This window comes from Lissotriton helveticus, chromosome 5_1 (assembly GCF_964261635.1).
Source record: "Lissotriton helveticus chromosome 5_1, aLisHel1.1, whole genome shotgun sequence".
In the NCBI taxonomy this organism is placed as follows: domain Eukaryota; kingdom Metazoa; phylum Chordata; class Amphibia; order Caudata; family Salamandridae; genus Lissotriton; species Lissotriton helveticus.
In genome coordinates, this window is record NC_136065.1 from 1,843,909,992 (window position 1) to 1,843,929,054 (window position 19,063).

A 19,063-nucleotide genomic window follows, 5' to 3' on the forward strand; every position below is an offset into this window, starting at 1 on the left:
CATACCAGGATATCCTGTGGCAGTTTTTATGCGGGGCGCCTGCCTTGCATCTCATTTTCGGTAAGTCGCGCTAACAGAAATGGCAATGTGAAAAATTCATGTTATCAGCAAAAACACTGCTAACTGGACTTTGCTGCGCATTGTAAATATGGCGACAAAAAAAAGCAGCCGTAGTGTAAAAAATTTACGCTACAGCAGCGCTGAATCATTGTAAATATGCCCCTCAGTCTGGCTGAATTGAGTTTAACAGAAAATAGGAACTGGGCTACTTAATTTAAGTTATGCATGAGATTAATTTGTGGCAGATATTCTCTGCCTTATTTCTATTTTTCTTCTTCTTCAGTGCATTAACACAGAATAATATTGTGTAAAAATATGAAATTGTTTCTAGAGTTCCATGCGAATACTTGTAAGCTTTAACGTAATACTCAGTTTACATGGCCATATGGGTTGCTCTTGTTTTTTGAGAGAATGAAAAATAACTTGGCAGAAGTCTTTTCTTCTTTGGATGTCATTTTACCCTGTAACAATTCTGTTAGCTTAGGTGTAGCTCATCTGGTAAGGACTGGGCTAAGGAAGATCGATGAGGAGGTAATGACCCGCTTACTTACTGGTAATCTTCATTACTCTACGTCAAAGTCATCACAGTCCTGATTTCCCGTCCCTCCTCTACTTGTATTGTCACAGGGCCTTGGAGGAGTTTTTTAGGTTTCGCCTGGCGTCCGCTGCGCAGCAGCGTTCGCGCAGGCGAAATCTGTTGATCTACACTATGTGGCAATGCCCCGCCTTAGTCTACCATTGGCTAGCTCCATAAATGGAGGCTAGCCATTGGCAGACATTGTTGTCCGTCACTCTTTCCCCCGTCCGGACGCGAATCAGGGGCGTTCCCGTGCCTTTTTTAAGCCCCGCCCCCTTGTTTCATCACCCGCCCCTTTTTTCGTCACGGCTTTCGTCACCCGCCCCTTTTTTCGTCATTGCTTCTTTTCAATTATAAAAAAAAAAATTCACTCGATTTCCCGCTGTAACGTTTTCCTTGGCACGTACGATGGATGCTGTAGGCTTTCGTTGTTTTTCGTGAAACCGCCATGGGTTTTTAGTTGAACCACCCAGTGCGCTGTGATTGGTTCTCCCGGCGACGCGTCATAGCGAGGACGCGCTGTGGTTGGCTGCCGTCGGGAAGACCCCGCTGACGTCACTGGGGGCTCACGGAGAGAGCCGTGACCTGATTGGTCCTCGTCACCCGGGTCGTTTCTCAGAAGCTCCCGGAGCCTCGTCCAAAGAAGATTGCGGGGAGAGGAGACCGAGTCATCGATGACCCGACCCCGCCGAGGGATCTCCAAGTGAGTTGCGCACCCCTGGCCTGCCGTTCCAAGTGCAGAGAAGCGCACCAGCTTCCCGGTGCTCGCTGGGGTGCTTGGCGCTTCTGTGCCTCAAGTGGTGCATTAAAGGCTGGTGCATGGAGTTGTCGTGCTGCTTCGACACGGCACCCTGTCCGATCCTGCTGAGATGGTGCTCCCTCCATCTTACGTTGCTTTCATACATATTGCATAGATCTGGTCGCCTTGTACGCTCTCCGTACCAGATGCCATGTAGCGTATGCAAGGGGTAGAGATCTGTTTTGATTATTGTAAATACACCAGGCAAAATTAGACCCACCCCTCACAGACTCCGACGAGCCGGATGTCCACACGTGGCTGAGAGCGGCCGGCGCGGCTACCAAAGGGAGTTCAATTGGATTTTGGCTAAAACAATGTTGACTTTGCTGGGTAACCATAACTAAGAGTTCCCAGCCCTGTGGACAGGCTAGACTGCTTTACTGGCAGCGCGGTAATATGCAAATTAAGCGCTGGGTGCGAGGCTCCTTTTCGGAGAGCACTGTGATCAACAAAGATGTCAGAGAGCTCTGCATGTGTGACTAAGTACTTTCATGCGGTGATCCTGGGCAAATCACTCCTTTCCCCTCTTTTCTTATTGACAAAAGCCGACAGTGCTTAGAAATCTGGCAGGCTGTATGAAGAACTATGTAAAACATACGGGAGAGATCACTCCGTTCAGGCTGGAGGAGCTGTAGGTAGCTGCAGTGTGTTATGATTATCTGATAGTGCCTTCTATCGCTAGTAAGGCTTCGAAAAGCTTTCTTAGCGTGATCGCCGTTTTCATGCTATTAACGGATTCAATGAAAACTATGCTGCACCGGCCTATCTATAAAGCTGCAGGGTGTTGTTTAAGGGAATGGCGGGGTGTAAAAGCAGAAAACGCATTATTTTAGTGATTTCATTTAGAGTTGTGCTATGGTGCAAAGTACTCACTCACTCACACACACTCTCACTCACTCATTCACTCGCATACTCACTCACACACACACTCACTCACACACACACTCACTCACACACACACTCACTCTCTCTCTCCCTCACTCACACACACAATCACTCACTCCTGCCAGCCCTCCAATCGTAAGGTAATAAGGCGCCAGGGTGCTTGGAGTAGTCCAACAGTGTTAATGGGATCAGGGGAAGTGACAATTCCCCCAAAGAGTGGGTCACTCTGGGGAGTGGGCTCAGGAGAGACCCCCATGCCGTGGGCTTCCAGTTTGTCAAGCTTCGCGCCCGGGCTGTGTGGGTGTGTGTGGGAGGCTCTGTGTGGGGGAGGCTCTGTGTGGGTGGGGCTCTGTTGGGGGGGCTCTCTGTGGGTGTGTGTGTTTAGCATTTGCGAGAGATTATGCTATTGGTATTGTAAATAACAATGCCATTTATTTATCTGTTTTCAAAACCAACACATAAATAAAAATATTGTCATTTACAATGCCAATAGCTCTAACTTTTGTAAAGGCGAAACCGTTGCATTGTAAATGCTTGTTATTCTTGGAAACAGGAAGCCATTATGAGGTTGTTCCTATTTTGTTCCTGTGTAGGGGATGGGGGAGGAAATTGTCACTGAAAATGCTTGGACGCTTGTTGATTTGTTGGGGCAGAACTCAAGCAGTAAGAACTGTGACAAGGAAGACTAGGTCCGGGGATAGTAAAGATTACCAATAATTCACCAGGTCAATACAAATAAATGGAAGCTTTGGCTCATCCTCCATCAGCCATTGTTTTGTTGGGATGTTTGTGAATGTCACAATCATGTCCATCTCCCTCTCTTTTTCTTACATTGAGACAGTGTCTTTTATTAGTGCCAAGCTTTTTATTATCATGGCCTTGAAGTGGCAGAGACCACCTAGCATTATCATAGAGGAGACAGAGCAATTACTTTAAAAAGGAACACAGGCTGACTGTAAAGTAATATTTACTGACAGCGAAAATTGAGTTTGTTTCACCCACCTTCACATCAACTTACTTAGGCCAGGCTTTGATTGTTCAACAAATAACCCACAAGCGACAAAGAGGCTTTGGAGTCCCAAGTTTCCATTAGCATCCTGGTCAGCAGGGAACATATATAGCTTCATTGTTGATTATGGGAGGTGAACTTTATAACTTCAGGACCTAGGAAAAAGCCTGGCGTTGAGGATATTCTCAAAGACCTTTAAATCATGTACCATTCTTGTGGCCCATCTCTTGATGATTCTCCCCATTCTGCAATTTCTGGGCCAGCACATCGTACTTTCTTTCATGCCTCAGCAGTGATGTGTGGGGTAATAGTGCAGCTTTCGTTTTGCACGGAATGTACTGCTTCCTCTACTGCACACACACACATTCTTTCTGTCACCCATCTAACCACCCTCCATTACTCCTGATAAACCATCCTAAGACTTCCCAGCATTCTGCTTTCACTTCCCCCGTCCATGCTGAGATGCTCTCACGCTGCTGATGACACAATGGTAATATTTAGAGTGATCTTTAATAACCAATCAGATACATAAGCGAATACAAGAGTCCATGGCGAGTTTGTGTACAAGGCGCAGATGTGGAAACACTGCAGTTGCTGTCCAATGGGTTGGCAGACACCACCGCCTCTCATTTTGTTGTGCAAGATTCGTAGAGGAGGCACATGGTGACAATCACTGGTAAATTCGGCATCTTCTCTGGCTTTGTGGCATATGCAAAAATGTGGTTTGTGCGCTGCACTCCCACACTACAGAACACTACAAGACAGAAGGCGCGCAATAGAGCTCATGATGTGTATGTAGTATGTACTCCCGCAAAGGCAAATGGGTACTTTATCCAATAAGTACTTCAGTGAGAAGAGTCTCTCGCCTTATGTTTGTGGCATACACTTGGTGCAATCACTGCACTTTCTTGGTACTCCAGCAGGACATCAGGGCAGTAAGAAGAGGAGGAGGAGGGCGGGAGAGTGCAAAAGAGCTAATCACCTGTCTCTTTGCGGATATCACAAAATGGCGCAAGGACTGGGAGCGGATGTACGAAGCACGTTGACACAAGTAATGACTCCATTTCCGCAGCAGAAGAGGGTGTGACCAATTTTGACGCGCCAGACTCTGCAATAAAAACGTTTCCGGTCCATGTTTGTGATAGTGCAAGAGGCTTAATAACTAACGAGAGTGTGTTTCTGAGTGCAAATGAATCGCTCATACATGCCTACATCACAAGGCAATGACGTGTGTGCGCGTATGATAGGCATGTGTATCTGTATGTGATTGTGTGAATGCTTGGGAGGATGTGATACTCGTGTGCCTGCAAGGCAGTCTCTTTTGTGTGAATGTAAAGAAACCAAGGAGATATGTTGGTGTAAGTGTCCATAGCACATGTATGCTTGGTAGGGATAGTCAGAATAGGAATGCAGAAAGCCTGCCATGGTTTTAGAGGCTGAACTCTGAATTCAGAGATGCAGCCAAGTTGTGTTCAGATTTTGGAAAGAGAGCTGAGGCCATATTTGTTGGAATCAAAATCTGGAGAAAAGAGTTGGAACTGCCCTTACTTGTATTACACCCAGAATACAGAGTCTCAGCCATGCTTGTTTGGCCAGCCTCTGGATGCAGAGCCTCAGCCATGCTTGTTGTGGGCTGATTCTGAGTGCAGACCCTTTTCGGTGTTTGCTGGCATCTCTGATATCACTTCCGTGAAGAAGGTGTGAGGGGTTGGGGGAGTGACGTTCAATCTCTGGCAAAGGGAAGGTGGTCACAGAACTCCCCATGTCCTCCATCATTCGGCTGTTTTAGGCGGCACAATGGTCAACAATACATTTGCTATGTTTTCGACAATATTGAAGGTCCCTCATCGGCGTCCAATTGAGAATATCTAGTTGCAAGTGTGACACTTGTCAAAGTCATTTTAAGAAACAATCCAACCCTCAAATGTGAAGCACGTAAAAACAGCCATACAGAGGAGTAACCCTTGCAGTTGCGGGCATTTGGCAGGGGGTATTTGTTGACTCTGGGAGACAGCTAATATTCGTGGAAGTGTGAGAGCCCACTGTATTCTGTCACCCTGCTACACTAAGTCATCATCATCCTCACACTTCACCTGTGTGGTTTCCTAAAAACTCCTACACCTCAACTACCTAACATGATTTATACACTGCCTGTCCATCCCAAGGCCCTCCCTGATTTGCCTTACATACCACCATCCTGCCATCCTCACCTTACCGCCCATCCTTGGTCATCTTTTAGAGACCACTACCCAACAATATCCTCAGACCTATTCATGCTCACCCTCATGTGGCACTACCCTAGCCATCCTTAAGACACACTAGACTCCCCCAAGCCTACTTCTGTCCACCTACCTATAGCAGCATCTGTTCAGCTATAAGCCTCACCCTACTCTCTATCCCCATGCCTACCACAGTGCTGACCATACTCCCCCTTACTCTACAGCCCACCAGCCGAACATATACTCACAACCAACTAACCCTATGTGCCTTCCGTATCTTCCCTCAAATTCTGCTTCTGTTCTCCTTCCATGATTAAACGTTGTCCTTTTCCCCTGCATCTCGCTCCTTCACCGATCACTGTGCCTACATATTGAAACCGAGGTGTGATACTCTTTAAAGGCGTTGTTGTGCCATTGCCATCTGCACCACATGGTGCTTTTCCTTCCTCCACCGTCACCCATCATGACATTCACAGTTCTTAAACCCTCCACCTTGATCATCCAATTATCCATTTATCATTCCACCTCTGCTTCCAGGTCTCTCCTTGCTGTTTCTTACCTCCCTTAATCTCAGGCTTCTCATATTCAGGCCAATCCAATCTCTACATCTCCTGATATTACCCAATCCTTGGTCCATAAGCCTAAGCCAGCCCCCTCAGACGGCCTCACCCTAAAATCTACTATGCCCTTCCCCCTCTCTACGTACTATCCTTACATTCATGATTTCCTACCCCTGTTGAATCCCTTGCTCCCAATCTGGTGTTCCCTGGAAAGTTGTAAAAACAATAAAAAGTTTTTAAGAATGGAGAGTCACGAATTCTCATCAACTTATTCGTCATAGATACCCACACTGTAAATCAGAGTTCAGTTACCCCACATCTAACCATCCCCTCACCCCACATATAGGTCAGTGTTAGGTAACACTAGTCCTGGGAACCCCCGCCCCCCATTCCTCTGATGTACATTTATAATCCGGCCAACTCTGAGCTACAATCTGTCATGGCCTTCCTCCTTCCCAGGGCCTAGACTTGTGTGGCACAGGTAGGTCAGCCTGAAGGGTAGTAGGGGGTGTCGCTGTGGTAGTTGTAATCCGGGCACACCTTCTGTACCAGTCTGTAGTCAGTGCTATAAAAGGAGATGTAGATGCAGATGACTTTGAAGGGCTGGGAGCAGGTCCAGGAGACGCGGCTCTGGGTGTGCTCGTGCAGGCAGGTCTTGGACGGGTCATAGGTGCACAGCCCCGTCTTGGTGGCCCGGTCCACTTTCTCGTACTCGATTCTGCAGTTGAACACCTTTGACTCCTTAGCCTCAATATACATCTGCTGCTCCAAGTGAAACTCCACCGCCTTGTTGGGTGGTACCAGGCTGACAGTCACGTTGCCCATTCCTGTAGAGTTGTGCCGGAAGTAGACGCTGAACGTGCCGTTGCCATGGTCCACCACTTTGCCAGTGATGAGAAGATTGAGCTTCACAGTTTTGATGTTGGAGTAGAAATCGCCCCAGCCAAACAATTTCTTAAACTTGGTAGTCTTAACGATGGGACGCCGCTTGGGACGCGGACGTGGAACCCGGCTCAGCTCGGAGAGGCTACCAAGGACGTCCCAGAACTCTGGAGAGTTGGAGAGAAGCTCAAGTAGTGTGGTGTTCTGAAAAGGAGGCTGTACAGTCCGTGATTTGAAGGTTTGGACCCCCCTTTTCTTTTGCACACGAGATCTGGGCCGAACCTCATTCTCAGTAACTTCTTCATCTTCTGAAGTATCTTCTGGGCCGCAGATAACCTGGGTAATGAAGAAAGAGATCATTACCACAAACAAAATGCACACTCACTAATTCAAACTCATGCCAAGATTATTACACCTCTAAAAACAACCTACAAGTGACAATAATACAAATGCATTCCAGAGGGACATAGGAAGATAGGCAAATAGAAGACCGTTACACAATGATTGATAATAAAACAGGGAGACAAAGACACACACTGTTATGCAATAACACAGAATCATCCTTACACACTCACAAAGGAACATTCACCGACCCAAATGTATACATTTAATATTATAACCCCAAATGTACTGCTCCTCAACATGCATATGACATCACAGATACCATCACAAGTCATAATTGCTGACTCCATCAGACCTGGAATCAAGAATGACTGCGAATTACATCATCAGTGTCTTCACTGATGACGCAGCTGATCACATTGCTGTCTATTACAGGCCTTTAATACAATACACTCTTGACATTTACAGGTCAGAAAATCTCAGCTGATACAGTTTTATATACTATGAAAGCATCACCGCAATTAAAAGAACTAGTAGCACGTCAAGAACAGTCATAAGATGTAGGTAAACCATTGAAAAAGTGGAAGCAATCCAAATTTGGGGCCATCACATCCTGCATTGTGGGTAGAGAAGAAAATATAGGTAAATAATTTTAAAGAGATCAGTGACTGCCCTCTTTTCTAGGCCCGATGTTTGATGCAATCTTTATCGAACCTGATAATAGTCTGTTCGAGTTAGATATTTTTCTGGTCGACTAAATAGTGCCTATTCTAAGTTTTTCCCTAAAATGATGCATAACATAATAATTTTACTACTTATTACATCAAAATCCACGTCGGTATTGGCCTGACATTTCTCACCCCAATAAATTTCGGCAAGTGTGACCTGGTGAAATTTATCGCTGGCGCGCGGTTTCTATCGCACTCAGTATTTTCCGGGTGTGATAACTCTTATATGGAGTTACCACCATTATCAACATTTATCAGCCCAATAGTAGAAGTTCATGTTACGAGCATATACATATTAGTAGAAGAGAAAGAGTGAGCATACTTTACTAAAAGAGTACACAGAGCTCATAAGTAATCTGAGGTCTATATGGCTATATACGTGTGAAACGTAGTAGGTGGCATGTGGGTATTGTTGGTGAAAACACAGAGCATACTGGGAATGAGTGTGCATAAGAATTCATGGGTGCATGCACCATGTCTACACAGGGAACATATATTACAAGGGAGCGACATGGCTATCCAGTGACAGCTATCATGAGATATAGGTCTGTGCTATGACGTTGCTGGTAAGTACAAGGGTTAAACCTGAGGCAATAATATTATTATAAGCAGCCATTACAAATGAATACATAATGATCAATGTATACTGCATAATGGTACCAGAACGGAGTGCAACACTGGGAGGTATATATGTATGGGATATATGGCTACCATAGATGTGTGTAAAGAACAACTCCCTCTAGCTATGTAAAAATAATGTTGTGCTTCCAGCAGTGTGTTTATAGTAGACTACTGAGTTGGATCTTTTACTTTGGAGACCTTACAGTGTGTGTCATGTAATCAGCAATGCCAACAATTGTGCCATTTCCGATGAATATGTGATTTTTGCCTTCGTAGCACTGATGATGTACTCTGTGATGCGCTTGCCATCAATGATTTCATGGTTGTGTCATCAGTTATATCATCTATATTATCCTTTGAGATCCCGCCTGGGTTATTGTGTGCTAAGATGGGTGGAGGAAGGAGTGCATTGGGAGATGAGGTAGTGTGGATACTTTAGCAAGCAAAACGCGTTTTTTACTGTAGCCACAACAGTAATTCAAATGTCACTTTTTCCAATGAATTCATATTTTTTTTATATTAATATACTACTGTCCCTTTGAGAGGCGTAAAGTAGCACCAAACAAGCTAAATATTTACTTTCAACTTCTCTGTTGTATTGCTTTGGTTAAATTGTGCGTGTGAAGATTTGAGGTCTGAGCAGGTGGTTCAGGGTGTGAGTTAAAAATGCATAGCTAAAATGAACGGGTGGATATATCTTGTGTGAACTTTGCACACGGAACTGCCAATGGACATGCAGGGTGGATACTTTGCACAGAGCATGGTGTGCAACTGTGTGGTTGAAAAGAAGATGTTTCTCATACAAGACAACGTTTATTGCTAGAAGGCCAGTTACATTCAATATGTACCCCAGGCAGACAGCTGCCATAACTAGAATGCAGCTTAACGTACGCTTCTGATACAATACTAGCACAGTAATTATTTGAAAAAGACACTGACCACAGAACTAAGACACATGTAACTATTTTATAATATCCTTTAAATGTGTACGCAAACGTTTGCTTCTTAAATGCATACATGCCTCCCGGACCAACAGTCCCTCTTTGCACACACACTACCTGAATGCTAGGGGTACCACCAGCAATTTAGGTTTGCCACATACTCTCCCATTGTTCCACACTTCAGTGGTATCTCTTACTTCTATCACAGTTTGCAGCCTCACAAATGTTGCTTCACTCTTATTAAAATAATCAAATTGTTTTACTCTCAGCATACTCAAAGACTGTCCTGCACTATCCCCTCTCCAATACCTAAAAATGTGCCTTTCGTTGTTTTCTCCCACTTCAGTCCATCTCTTATACTGCGGCTATTTGTGTTTTATCCTTCTCCTGTTCATCTTTGTTCCACTTATCCCTCCTTCTCATAGAACAAATGTTGCTACGCATATGTAAGTTTTGCCCAAAGAAAACTTTTCAACTTTTTTTTCCAGTTGAGCCCATTAATCATTGCCAAATGCTAATTATTTGTAGTGATTCATTTGAAACACTCGACCAACCAATTGCTTCTAGGATGATACAAAGATGTCAACCAAATCTAAATACTCATCCATTTTTATTGACACTGAATTTGATTATCAATGATTAATGCTTCATGGAACCTTTTCAATGAAACACATCCTTACAAATTCAATATTTTTCGAAATCTTACATTCACCAGAAAAAAAACCCAGCTACATTGAATGACAATCAATCATCTCTAAAGTAGACTTAAGTGCACCATTAAAATACTCCAAATGGACCAGCTGCTTTCAATGGCAGCTAACTCCAGGGATGATCAGGAAAAAAACACATTCTTATAAGACATGCAACAATTATTTGAGTCCTGGTGCTTATGGTACATTTGATGCAGCAAAATACTTATGGTTCTGTCCAATGAAAGCAACCAAAAATATGCTTGCACTCCCTCTTGAATCAAATAAGGCATTTGACTGGCAAGATCATGGAAGTAAAGTGTGCAGCTTCAGCAAGATCAGTTTAATTTACTGAAACACTATCAAGCACTTTCTCTACATATGAATTTCTTATTCGTCTTCAACAGTGCCCATAGTGGTGATGTGTTCTTCAGAAAATGTCATACCCTATTGCTGTCAAATTAAGCCGAGCCAAATAATCACCTCAATTTCACCTTGTTAGTGAAACAAAGAGATTTACAGGTTTAATCAGGTATTGCTTGTGCTAACCACAACACTCTGACATGATGACCCAAACTAGACATTTCTTCAGCAGCAGGGTTACATTTTTTTAGCCTCAATATCATCCCTTTGTGTCTTAGAATCTTCAATTGCTTTTCTAACACCTTGTTGTAATCCTGAACATTCACACTGCACAGTAATATAACATCCTGGAAAAAAGTTAGCCAACTTATTCTCTAAAACAGAATGTGCATTGGGTGCTGAAAAATGGCTTAGGTCAAAGCTAGTCGAAAGATTATTCTTCTGAACTGATAGGCACGCTCGGGTGTCAAAAATGATAGTGGGTGAAAGTGGTAGTTAACTAGTGCTCTTACAGCATGAAGAACTGACATGCTTCCAGGTCTGGTAGCTCTCTCTGAAACAATGAGTACCACACCGAATTGGAATATTTTCTAGTTCCTATACTGCACTCTCCTCTGCATAGTTCCATGGTGGAAAGGTTTTGCAGGGACACTAGGACCTTCTCACCAACAATTTTGGAAACCCTCTCTAGATGAATTTGCTTCCTAGATCTTACACCGCTTGCACATCTTGTTTCGCAAGATACAATTTTTTGCTTTTATATCACTCAACTGTGCCCCACTGCCTTGAAAAACTATCAATGCCCACCTACCCTCATGCACTGGTCCTTCCCATACTTTATCCTTCAAAATTCGTACAGCAGCTAGCCAACTTACCAGTGTAAGAATATACACATTACCGAGGGGGCTGTCAGACTTCCTCCTTACAATGTGTATTCCTCGTACTGTTGATACTTCTCAACACGCAGGGTTGTACTGGGAGAAAAATAGACATGTGCACCAAAATGAAAATGCCCCCCAATTAGCGAATCTGATAGCTAAAAAGTGGGCAAAATTTGAACATCGTTAGTTTTGAACTTGAAAGGCACGTTTTATGGGTTTTTTGCAAGGTGTGGGAGACTGCATGCATTTGTGTTTGCTGCAAGCAATGACTGTGCAATATCAATGAAATCGACAGGAAAAAAACAGCCCACCTAGCCATAAAATTATTGACCCACAAACTAAAGAAAAAACTGATCCGTGAGACCAGCCAATCATGCACTGCCTGATTGCCCTATAGGCCAGTCCGACCCTGTCAACATCAATGAAACCTAGGCAATTGCTACTCCACTGTACATCACTTCAGGATTTACCGTAGCGTAACAGTTCCTTAAAATGAACTCTACCCCAATTTAAAATGGCCTCTTCATGCACAATGAGACAGTACTTGAGGTTGGCATAACTTGCATAATTCAGTGTAGCATAATCAAGCGGAAATACATAAGAATTCCATGAGATTCCGTAGAATTTCTTAGCACACAAATTCCCCTTTGTGTCCAAAATGTTTGCCTGGATGCATTTTTATACTAACAACGCCAAATGCATCAGAACATGATTAGTGAGCATGAGCAGCAACTCGCTAAATGTTCTTGCAGTACGATTTTTATCGGTAACTAGCTTACCCGTCGCGCGTTGCTGCGATCTCCGAAGAAAGGAAATTCAAGGAAACTCGTTATGATAACATTCAATTTACATTGTGTCATTTTTATTGAAACTTATTCATTTTAATATGGAAAATATTTCAAAGTGTCGTTTTAATTCTATTTAATTATTCGAGTGCTTGTGGATACATGATTTTTTGTTTTTCCATCTTGTGCGTACATCAGTATACGAAAGATTATGAGGGCTCTGGGGGGCTGATATTTAAAAACAAATTATGCCAGAAACCTTTGCGGGAGTGCACTCAACAACTTCCCAAAGTTTCATGGCGATCGGATGAATGGTGTTTTAATTCTATTTATTTATTCGAGTGCTTGTGGATACACGATTTGTTGTTTTTCCGTCTGGTGCGTACATCAGTATTCGAAAGATTATGAGGGCCCTGGGGGGCCGATATTTTAAAAAAAAATTATGCCAGAAACCTTCGCGGGAGTGTACTCAATAACTTCCCAAAGTTTCCTTGGGATCGGATGAATGCTGTTTTAATTCTATTTATTTATTCGAGTGCTTGTGGATACACGATTTTTTGTTTTTCCGTCTTGTGCGTACAACAGTATTCGAAAGATTATGAGGGCCCTGGGGGGCCGATATTTAAAAAGTATTTCTGCCAGAAACCTTTGCGGGAGTGTAATCAACAACTTCCCAAAGTTTCATGGCAATCGGATGAATGGTGTTTTAATTCTATTTATTTATTCGAGTGCTTGTGGATACATGATTTGTTGTTTTTCCGTCTAGAGCGTACATCAGTATTCGAAAGATTATGAGGGCCCTGGGGGGGGCGATATTTAAAAAAAATGTATGCCAGAAACCTTCGTGGGAGCGTACTCAACAACTTCCCAACGTTTCATGGCGATCGGATGAATGGTGTAGTAATGCATAAAGGACAAACAGACAGATAGACATTCGTTTTTATATATATAGATTCCATGTCAAAGAGTACAACAGAGTTACCGAAATTATTCTGATTATTCTGGCGTAATTGAAAATCCACCCAGACCTAGGCAGTACTCATCATGCAACATTGTGCCATTTGCCTTACCAAGCATCCATCAGACTTTATGTACACTGCTTTGAAACACATCCAAAATGAGATGATGCCGTGGGGTAAACCTCTTTACCATGGTCATGGTATTCTACAACTCGTCACCTCTGACAAGAAGAAGCTACGCGCCACACAAGCCAATGTTTAATGCAAGAAGGCAAGTTCCATCCAGCAGGTTCCCCAGGTAGGCAGCAGGTGCCTCCATCAGAATACAGTCCAACATACACATTCAAATAGAACTGCAGCACAATGATTCCATGAGTACGGAACTAAGACCCAGGAACAGTTTATTCACTGCACAACATCTCCTGTGGCCTGGACACTTAATGCATGGCCACAGGATCTGTAAAATGTTGTGCTAAATTTGCATTTCTATTTTCTGGGTGATTATTTGATTCTGTGTGCAGGGGAGGCCATCGGGAACTCCATAACATCTCTATTTCATTGCTGATTCAAAAAGACAGGCGAAGAAAGTTGGATATTTCAGTCTAATCCAGTGCGCTATTTCATCATCAGGCATTATTTCTCCTTTATTAACATCAAAAGTATCCTATAACCCTCTGTTAGTAACCCCAATCTGAGAAGAAACTGCCCCACACCAGACTCACAGTGACTTCAGAGAAACCGCTGTGAATGTGGGTCCTCAGAAGCATGGCCGGACTGGGAACAGAAACCAGCCCTGGCACATCCTCTCGGTCAGCCCGGCAGTGGAGAGGGGGTGCGCTGCTGAGATGCACCCCTGCCGCTTTTGTTACAGGGGGCCTATTTGACACTGCTGCAAAAACGGCCCCCTCATTTCTGTCCCACCAGGAAAACGCCTGGTGCCCGCTACGGCTACCTGCTCAGAAGGTACAGAAATCTCCTCTGTGCCAGCGGTGATCTCTAAATATGACAGCCAGTAGTCTGACAGGGTGGCGCAAGTAATGACCTATGCCACTCTGGTGGACAGACCACTAAATTGGGCCCTAAGTTTGTGCTGGGAGAAGGCATTTAGACATGCCAAAAAGTGCTATTATGCACATAGAGCAGCTCAGGGGTACAGGTGCAGTCTCTCATGCGAGTGGTACAAGACCTCACTGCGGCCCACATTGAACAGCTGACTTTTATGTCACTTGTGCAGTTTATGCACAACTTTTCTCCTGCCTAACCAAGACAGGTATGTGCTTGTTGGAGTTAGTCAATTATTTACCATGTTTTAGAGGTCAGAGTACATGACTGCGGAATGTTCAGCGTGGGCGGAGCTTCAAGTCCATACTGCATTGCTTCAACTGGGTATGTCTGTGCCTTCCCTGAAGTGTGGGGTTGACAGAACACAGAAGCGAATCTGCACATAGCAAACACCTGGTCCGATGACTTCTAGAAGTTAATCAAGGTATCAATCAATTTCTGACAAAAAAAATCATTATTACTAATGTGCTTGCATATTCATTTATTTGATGGCTTTTTTGACAGCATATGAATTGTCTCCCGCCATTGATTTACCCCAAACTTTAATATCTTAAATGGCTAATGTAATAGATAATGTGCTGCCTGGCTAAAAACTTATAAGGTCCCAAAGGTGAGACCTATTGGCTATGCCAATGCTTGTTTTTGTAGATGCCATGTAGAGGAGATGTCTAATACCATGCACTGAAGAGGATGTGGCATAACAGCATCATCTCTGTACTTTGGTGCTGGGGAGCATAGTTCGAGTCTTGACGTTATGGTCGTAACATCCAGTAGTTCTAACAGTCAAAAAATATTTCCTGTACAAATTGAACAGCTGCTTCTAAAAAGCGCTCCAATACTATCTGATGTATATCCCCTTTAGGGCATTGTTTTTATTTGTAACCATGTAAACATTTATAAGCACAGGCACGGCCTCGTGTTCACACAGACACACACATTTAGATACTAGTGCACAGCGGGTAAATGTGAATGCACGTTTCCATAGCGTGAATCACAGCATCACCAAAGCAATAAATAATGAACCTGGGAAATGTGTTTAAAGGTTCGCTTTGCAGTAATGTTTCGTTTCCGTCCATGCCATGTTCACGAGATGTCCAGTAGCACAAACTCAAGAGGATAGAGGATGTGGCATTACGGCCACATCTATCTACTTTGGTGCTTGGGAACAAGGTTTGAGTCTTGATGTTAACTTAAAGCCCTATAATTCTGGGCAAAGCACTACATTTTCCTGTCTGTACAAAAAATATATATTCTTCAGTTATGACACTAGTGGTCCTGTAGAGCACTCCAATACCTTCGCTAAATTTTGCCTACATATAAAAAATGCGCTATAACAGATACAGCTGCGAACTTTGAAGCTGAGGATTATTATGGTGTAAATATGGTCTATTTGCCTACTTTTCAAGTGCCTAACAGTAAAACAAAAAAAAATTATTTCGGAAGATAACTACTGCTTTGAGAAAGCGCTTCAATACAATCTGCCTTATTTACTTTAAAGGCACGGATTCTATTTTTCACCATTTAAACAATTACAGGCACAGCCCCATTTATTCACAGATTTATATAATAGTGCACAATGTCTAAATGTGCATGTATGTTTCTATAGCGTGCCTGAGAACATCATGAGAGCTCTACAGCACAGCTGCCCAGGGGCCATCTCACCCAGTCTTTTAAATAGAAACAAGGACACACCCGCCTCACACACCTACGGTCCCAGCACTCAGCCCCATAGCACTAACAGCTGCAGCTACAACAGCACTTGTTTATACGCTTTTTTGATTCATTTTAGGTCACATTAAAAAAAAGTCTGCTATGTCTCCCTATCGTGAGGGGTAGTCTCAAGGCCGGTAACTGCAAATAAACACGCACACACTCGATATTATTGGACGGAAGAATGCACTGTGCTGTGCTCACTGCGCAGCGCTTTTCCCCATCATCATTTATTTATTCCCGCAACTGCGGGGCCGGCGGCGGGGCCCCCCTGAGTGCAAGGCCCTGGGCAGCTGCCCATACCGCCCATGGCTAGGACCGGCCCTGGCAAAGACTGTAAATAACTTCAGAGCTGATCCCACTCTTCCAATACAAACTACGAGCGAGGCCTCATTTCTGCATTGAAGTTATGCCCCATCTTCAAGCACCAGCTCTCCAAGAAGCACCAGATTTCATCCCGTTTTCCACCGTTCTGGTATCTTGTCAACAGTAGCCAGTGCCCATGCATTGCAGGTGGGGATGTTTTTCCAACAGAACTCCTACTGACCTATCCTAAGAATTTTTGTTTTTTAACTTTTTTTTTGAGTTTTATATAGAGCGAACTAGACCGGAGACATTGGGTATCAGAACGCTTTACATAGCACCAGTTTTGTTACAGAAGGACACATTCATTTTTGTTAGGCACGGGAAGATATGGGGCCTTATTTATGAGCCCTTGCGTCACTTTTGCGCCGGCGGTGCATCACTTTTTGCGTTCTGACGCAAGTAAACCTCGTAGAAGTGACGCAGTGAAATCTATGAGATTTCACTGCGTCACTTCTAGGGCGCAAATGCGCAATATCTTACGCCTGCCTCACAGCAGGGGTAAGACTGACGCAGGCACATTTCACATGGGACTTGCCCATGTGTAATGACCCATTGCTGGAGTTGCATCACTTTTGTGACACACTAAAGCAATGCATCATTTTTGCGCCTACAGATATGTCAGAAATACTGACGTATCTGTAAACCCTTGCGACATAATGCGTCATACTGTAAATATGATGCATCCAGCATGTCGCAAGGAGGGCGCCTTAAAAAGTGACACTATTTACTACTCGCGCCTAAATTTATTTTCACATCATCAGTTGTACGTCTCCATGTTTCCAATTTCATTCCTGTTTTGCAAGAGAATTAAATGTGTTGACTACAATTTGTTGAAACAGTGTGGACTATCACTAGGTGTTAAAACCTCTGAATGTTTCATTGTCATTGCCTGTCATTGTATACACAACTGTTAATTTTGAGTTTTAATTGTTGTTCTCTTCACCAAATTAGATGAATTGTAAATATTCTATGTGCAAATGTTTACAAAATATACATGATTAATTTACAATAAGGTCACGACTATATGTTGTTCCTTCAACATATATTAACTTGCTTGTATTTGTATGCGTTTGTAACATTTCCGTAGAACGAATCTGTGTTTGCAGTAGTCCCACAGTCACCAAATGTTCTAGCTCTTTTAGGAGAACGTCTTCATGTCCTGACAACCAGTTGAAGATTAGTTCAGAAGTCAGAATATTGCCCTGTAGAATCATTTGCTGCAAAACGTCCAAATAATGTACCATGGAAACTGTAAAGAAGAAGAAAGATTCACTTTCTTCAGGTGGCGCAAAGTAGTTTCGAATAATGCTAGTGACACTTGACTGGATGACAATGCAGATGAACTTGCACAGCCAAGAGGAAGAGCTGAGGAGATATTTTTTCTATGGAAATATTCATGAAAGAATAAAGAGGTATGCTAATGCATCCTCTTCTAGTGAGTTTCAGCAACCTGCAAACAAAGGATTGCTGTGTAATATTTCCTGCCATGGCACCGTTAATGCTTTTGCAATTCTTCACAGATAAAGGTAGTTACCATTGCTAAAGGAGAAACGATTCACATAACTATTGTTCCTCATAATTAATGTTGTTGTGGGAAAACAGGATACTATCTCCCTAAAATGGCATGCACCCCAAAGGTATCCCATAACCGTCTATTAGTATCCCCAGTGGTGCAGAGATGTAACCCGTGAAGAAATTGTTCTAGTTTATTTGAAGACTTTTACCCACTCAAAGCATAAGTTTGTTATTGAAAAACAAAACAATTAATGATCCCCCTCCCCGCACTCTTGGAGGTAACTCCCATGGCGTGGGGGTCATTTTTCTTCCTGTCCTGTATCACCAGGTTTTTCCTGGCCGCGACCAACAGAAAGAAATAGATCAGAACATCTGTTCTAAATAGGGTGGGCAGTCAGATGCTCTTAGCTTGACGGCACATACCCAGGTTATCAGAGTAAGCTTTCCAACAGCAGAACCTGCGGTGGAACTGCCATTAGAAAGATGATGGGCTGCCCGACTAATAACAGAGTGGGCAGACCCGGTGTGTGACGGGCAGGGCACACCTCCACGTTTGTGATAGAGCACCCTGTCTACCAAACTCTTTATTGAGCTTCCAGTCCCCAAATAAATATTTCTTGGAGTCCACCATGACTAGGTCATAAATGTGTGGAAATGAGACATGCTAAAAAGGTAACACATTTCTGAAACACTTCTTACACACATGCTAAAGCAGTTTTGCCAGTTACACAAGTCTGCTTAATGTAGAAAATCTCTAAGGACCTGATTACAATGTCTGCCCTGCCACCGTACAGCCAAAGCTGTTGGTCAGACCGCCTGCTAGATTAGGAGTTTCCTACTGTCTGGCGGGCTGGTATTTGGAGTTCCAACTACGGTGCCTCAGAAAATGGGCACCACAATGAGAACGCCAAAAACAGTTCCTGCATGGTATGGACTGAAAAGTCCATGCCGAGCAGGAACTGGGTTGCATGCACACAGGGGAGCACATGCTGTGCCCCCCTGCATGCATATCGATGCGGAGGAGGCACAGGGGGTCCTGCAGGTCCGCCTAAGTTTCCTCTCTGCCACCGTGTTTATGGAGTACGAACCTCCATGACACTGCCAGCGGAG

At 43.6% G+C, this 19,063-nt stretch overlaps 1 protein-coding gene across 1 annotated transcript in view; it reads right to left on the bottom strand.

Moving 5' to 3' along the window:
* Positions 1–3,821: 3,821 nt before the first annotated feature.
* The window catches only part of NXPH3 (neurexophilin 3), a 365,581-nt gene continuing 350,339 nt past the window's right edge, over positions 3,822–19,063 (bottom strand). Inside the window, exon 3 of the mRNA XM_078640664.1 lies at positions 3,822–7,327. Coding sequence (XP_078496790.1) covers positions 6,596–7,327 — 732 coding nt within the window. The 3' untranslated portion in view covers positions 3,822–6,595. The remainder of the gene's footprint in view (positions 7,328–19,063) is intronic.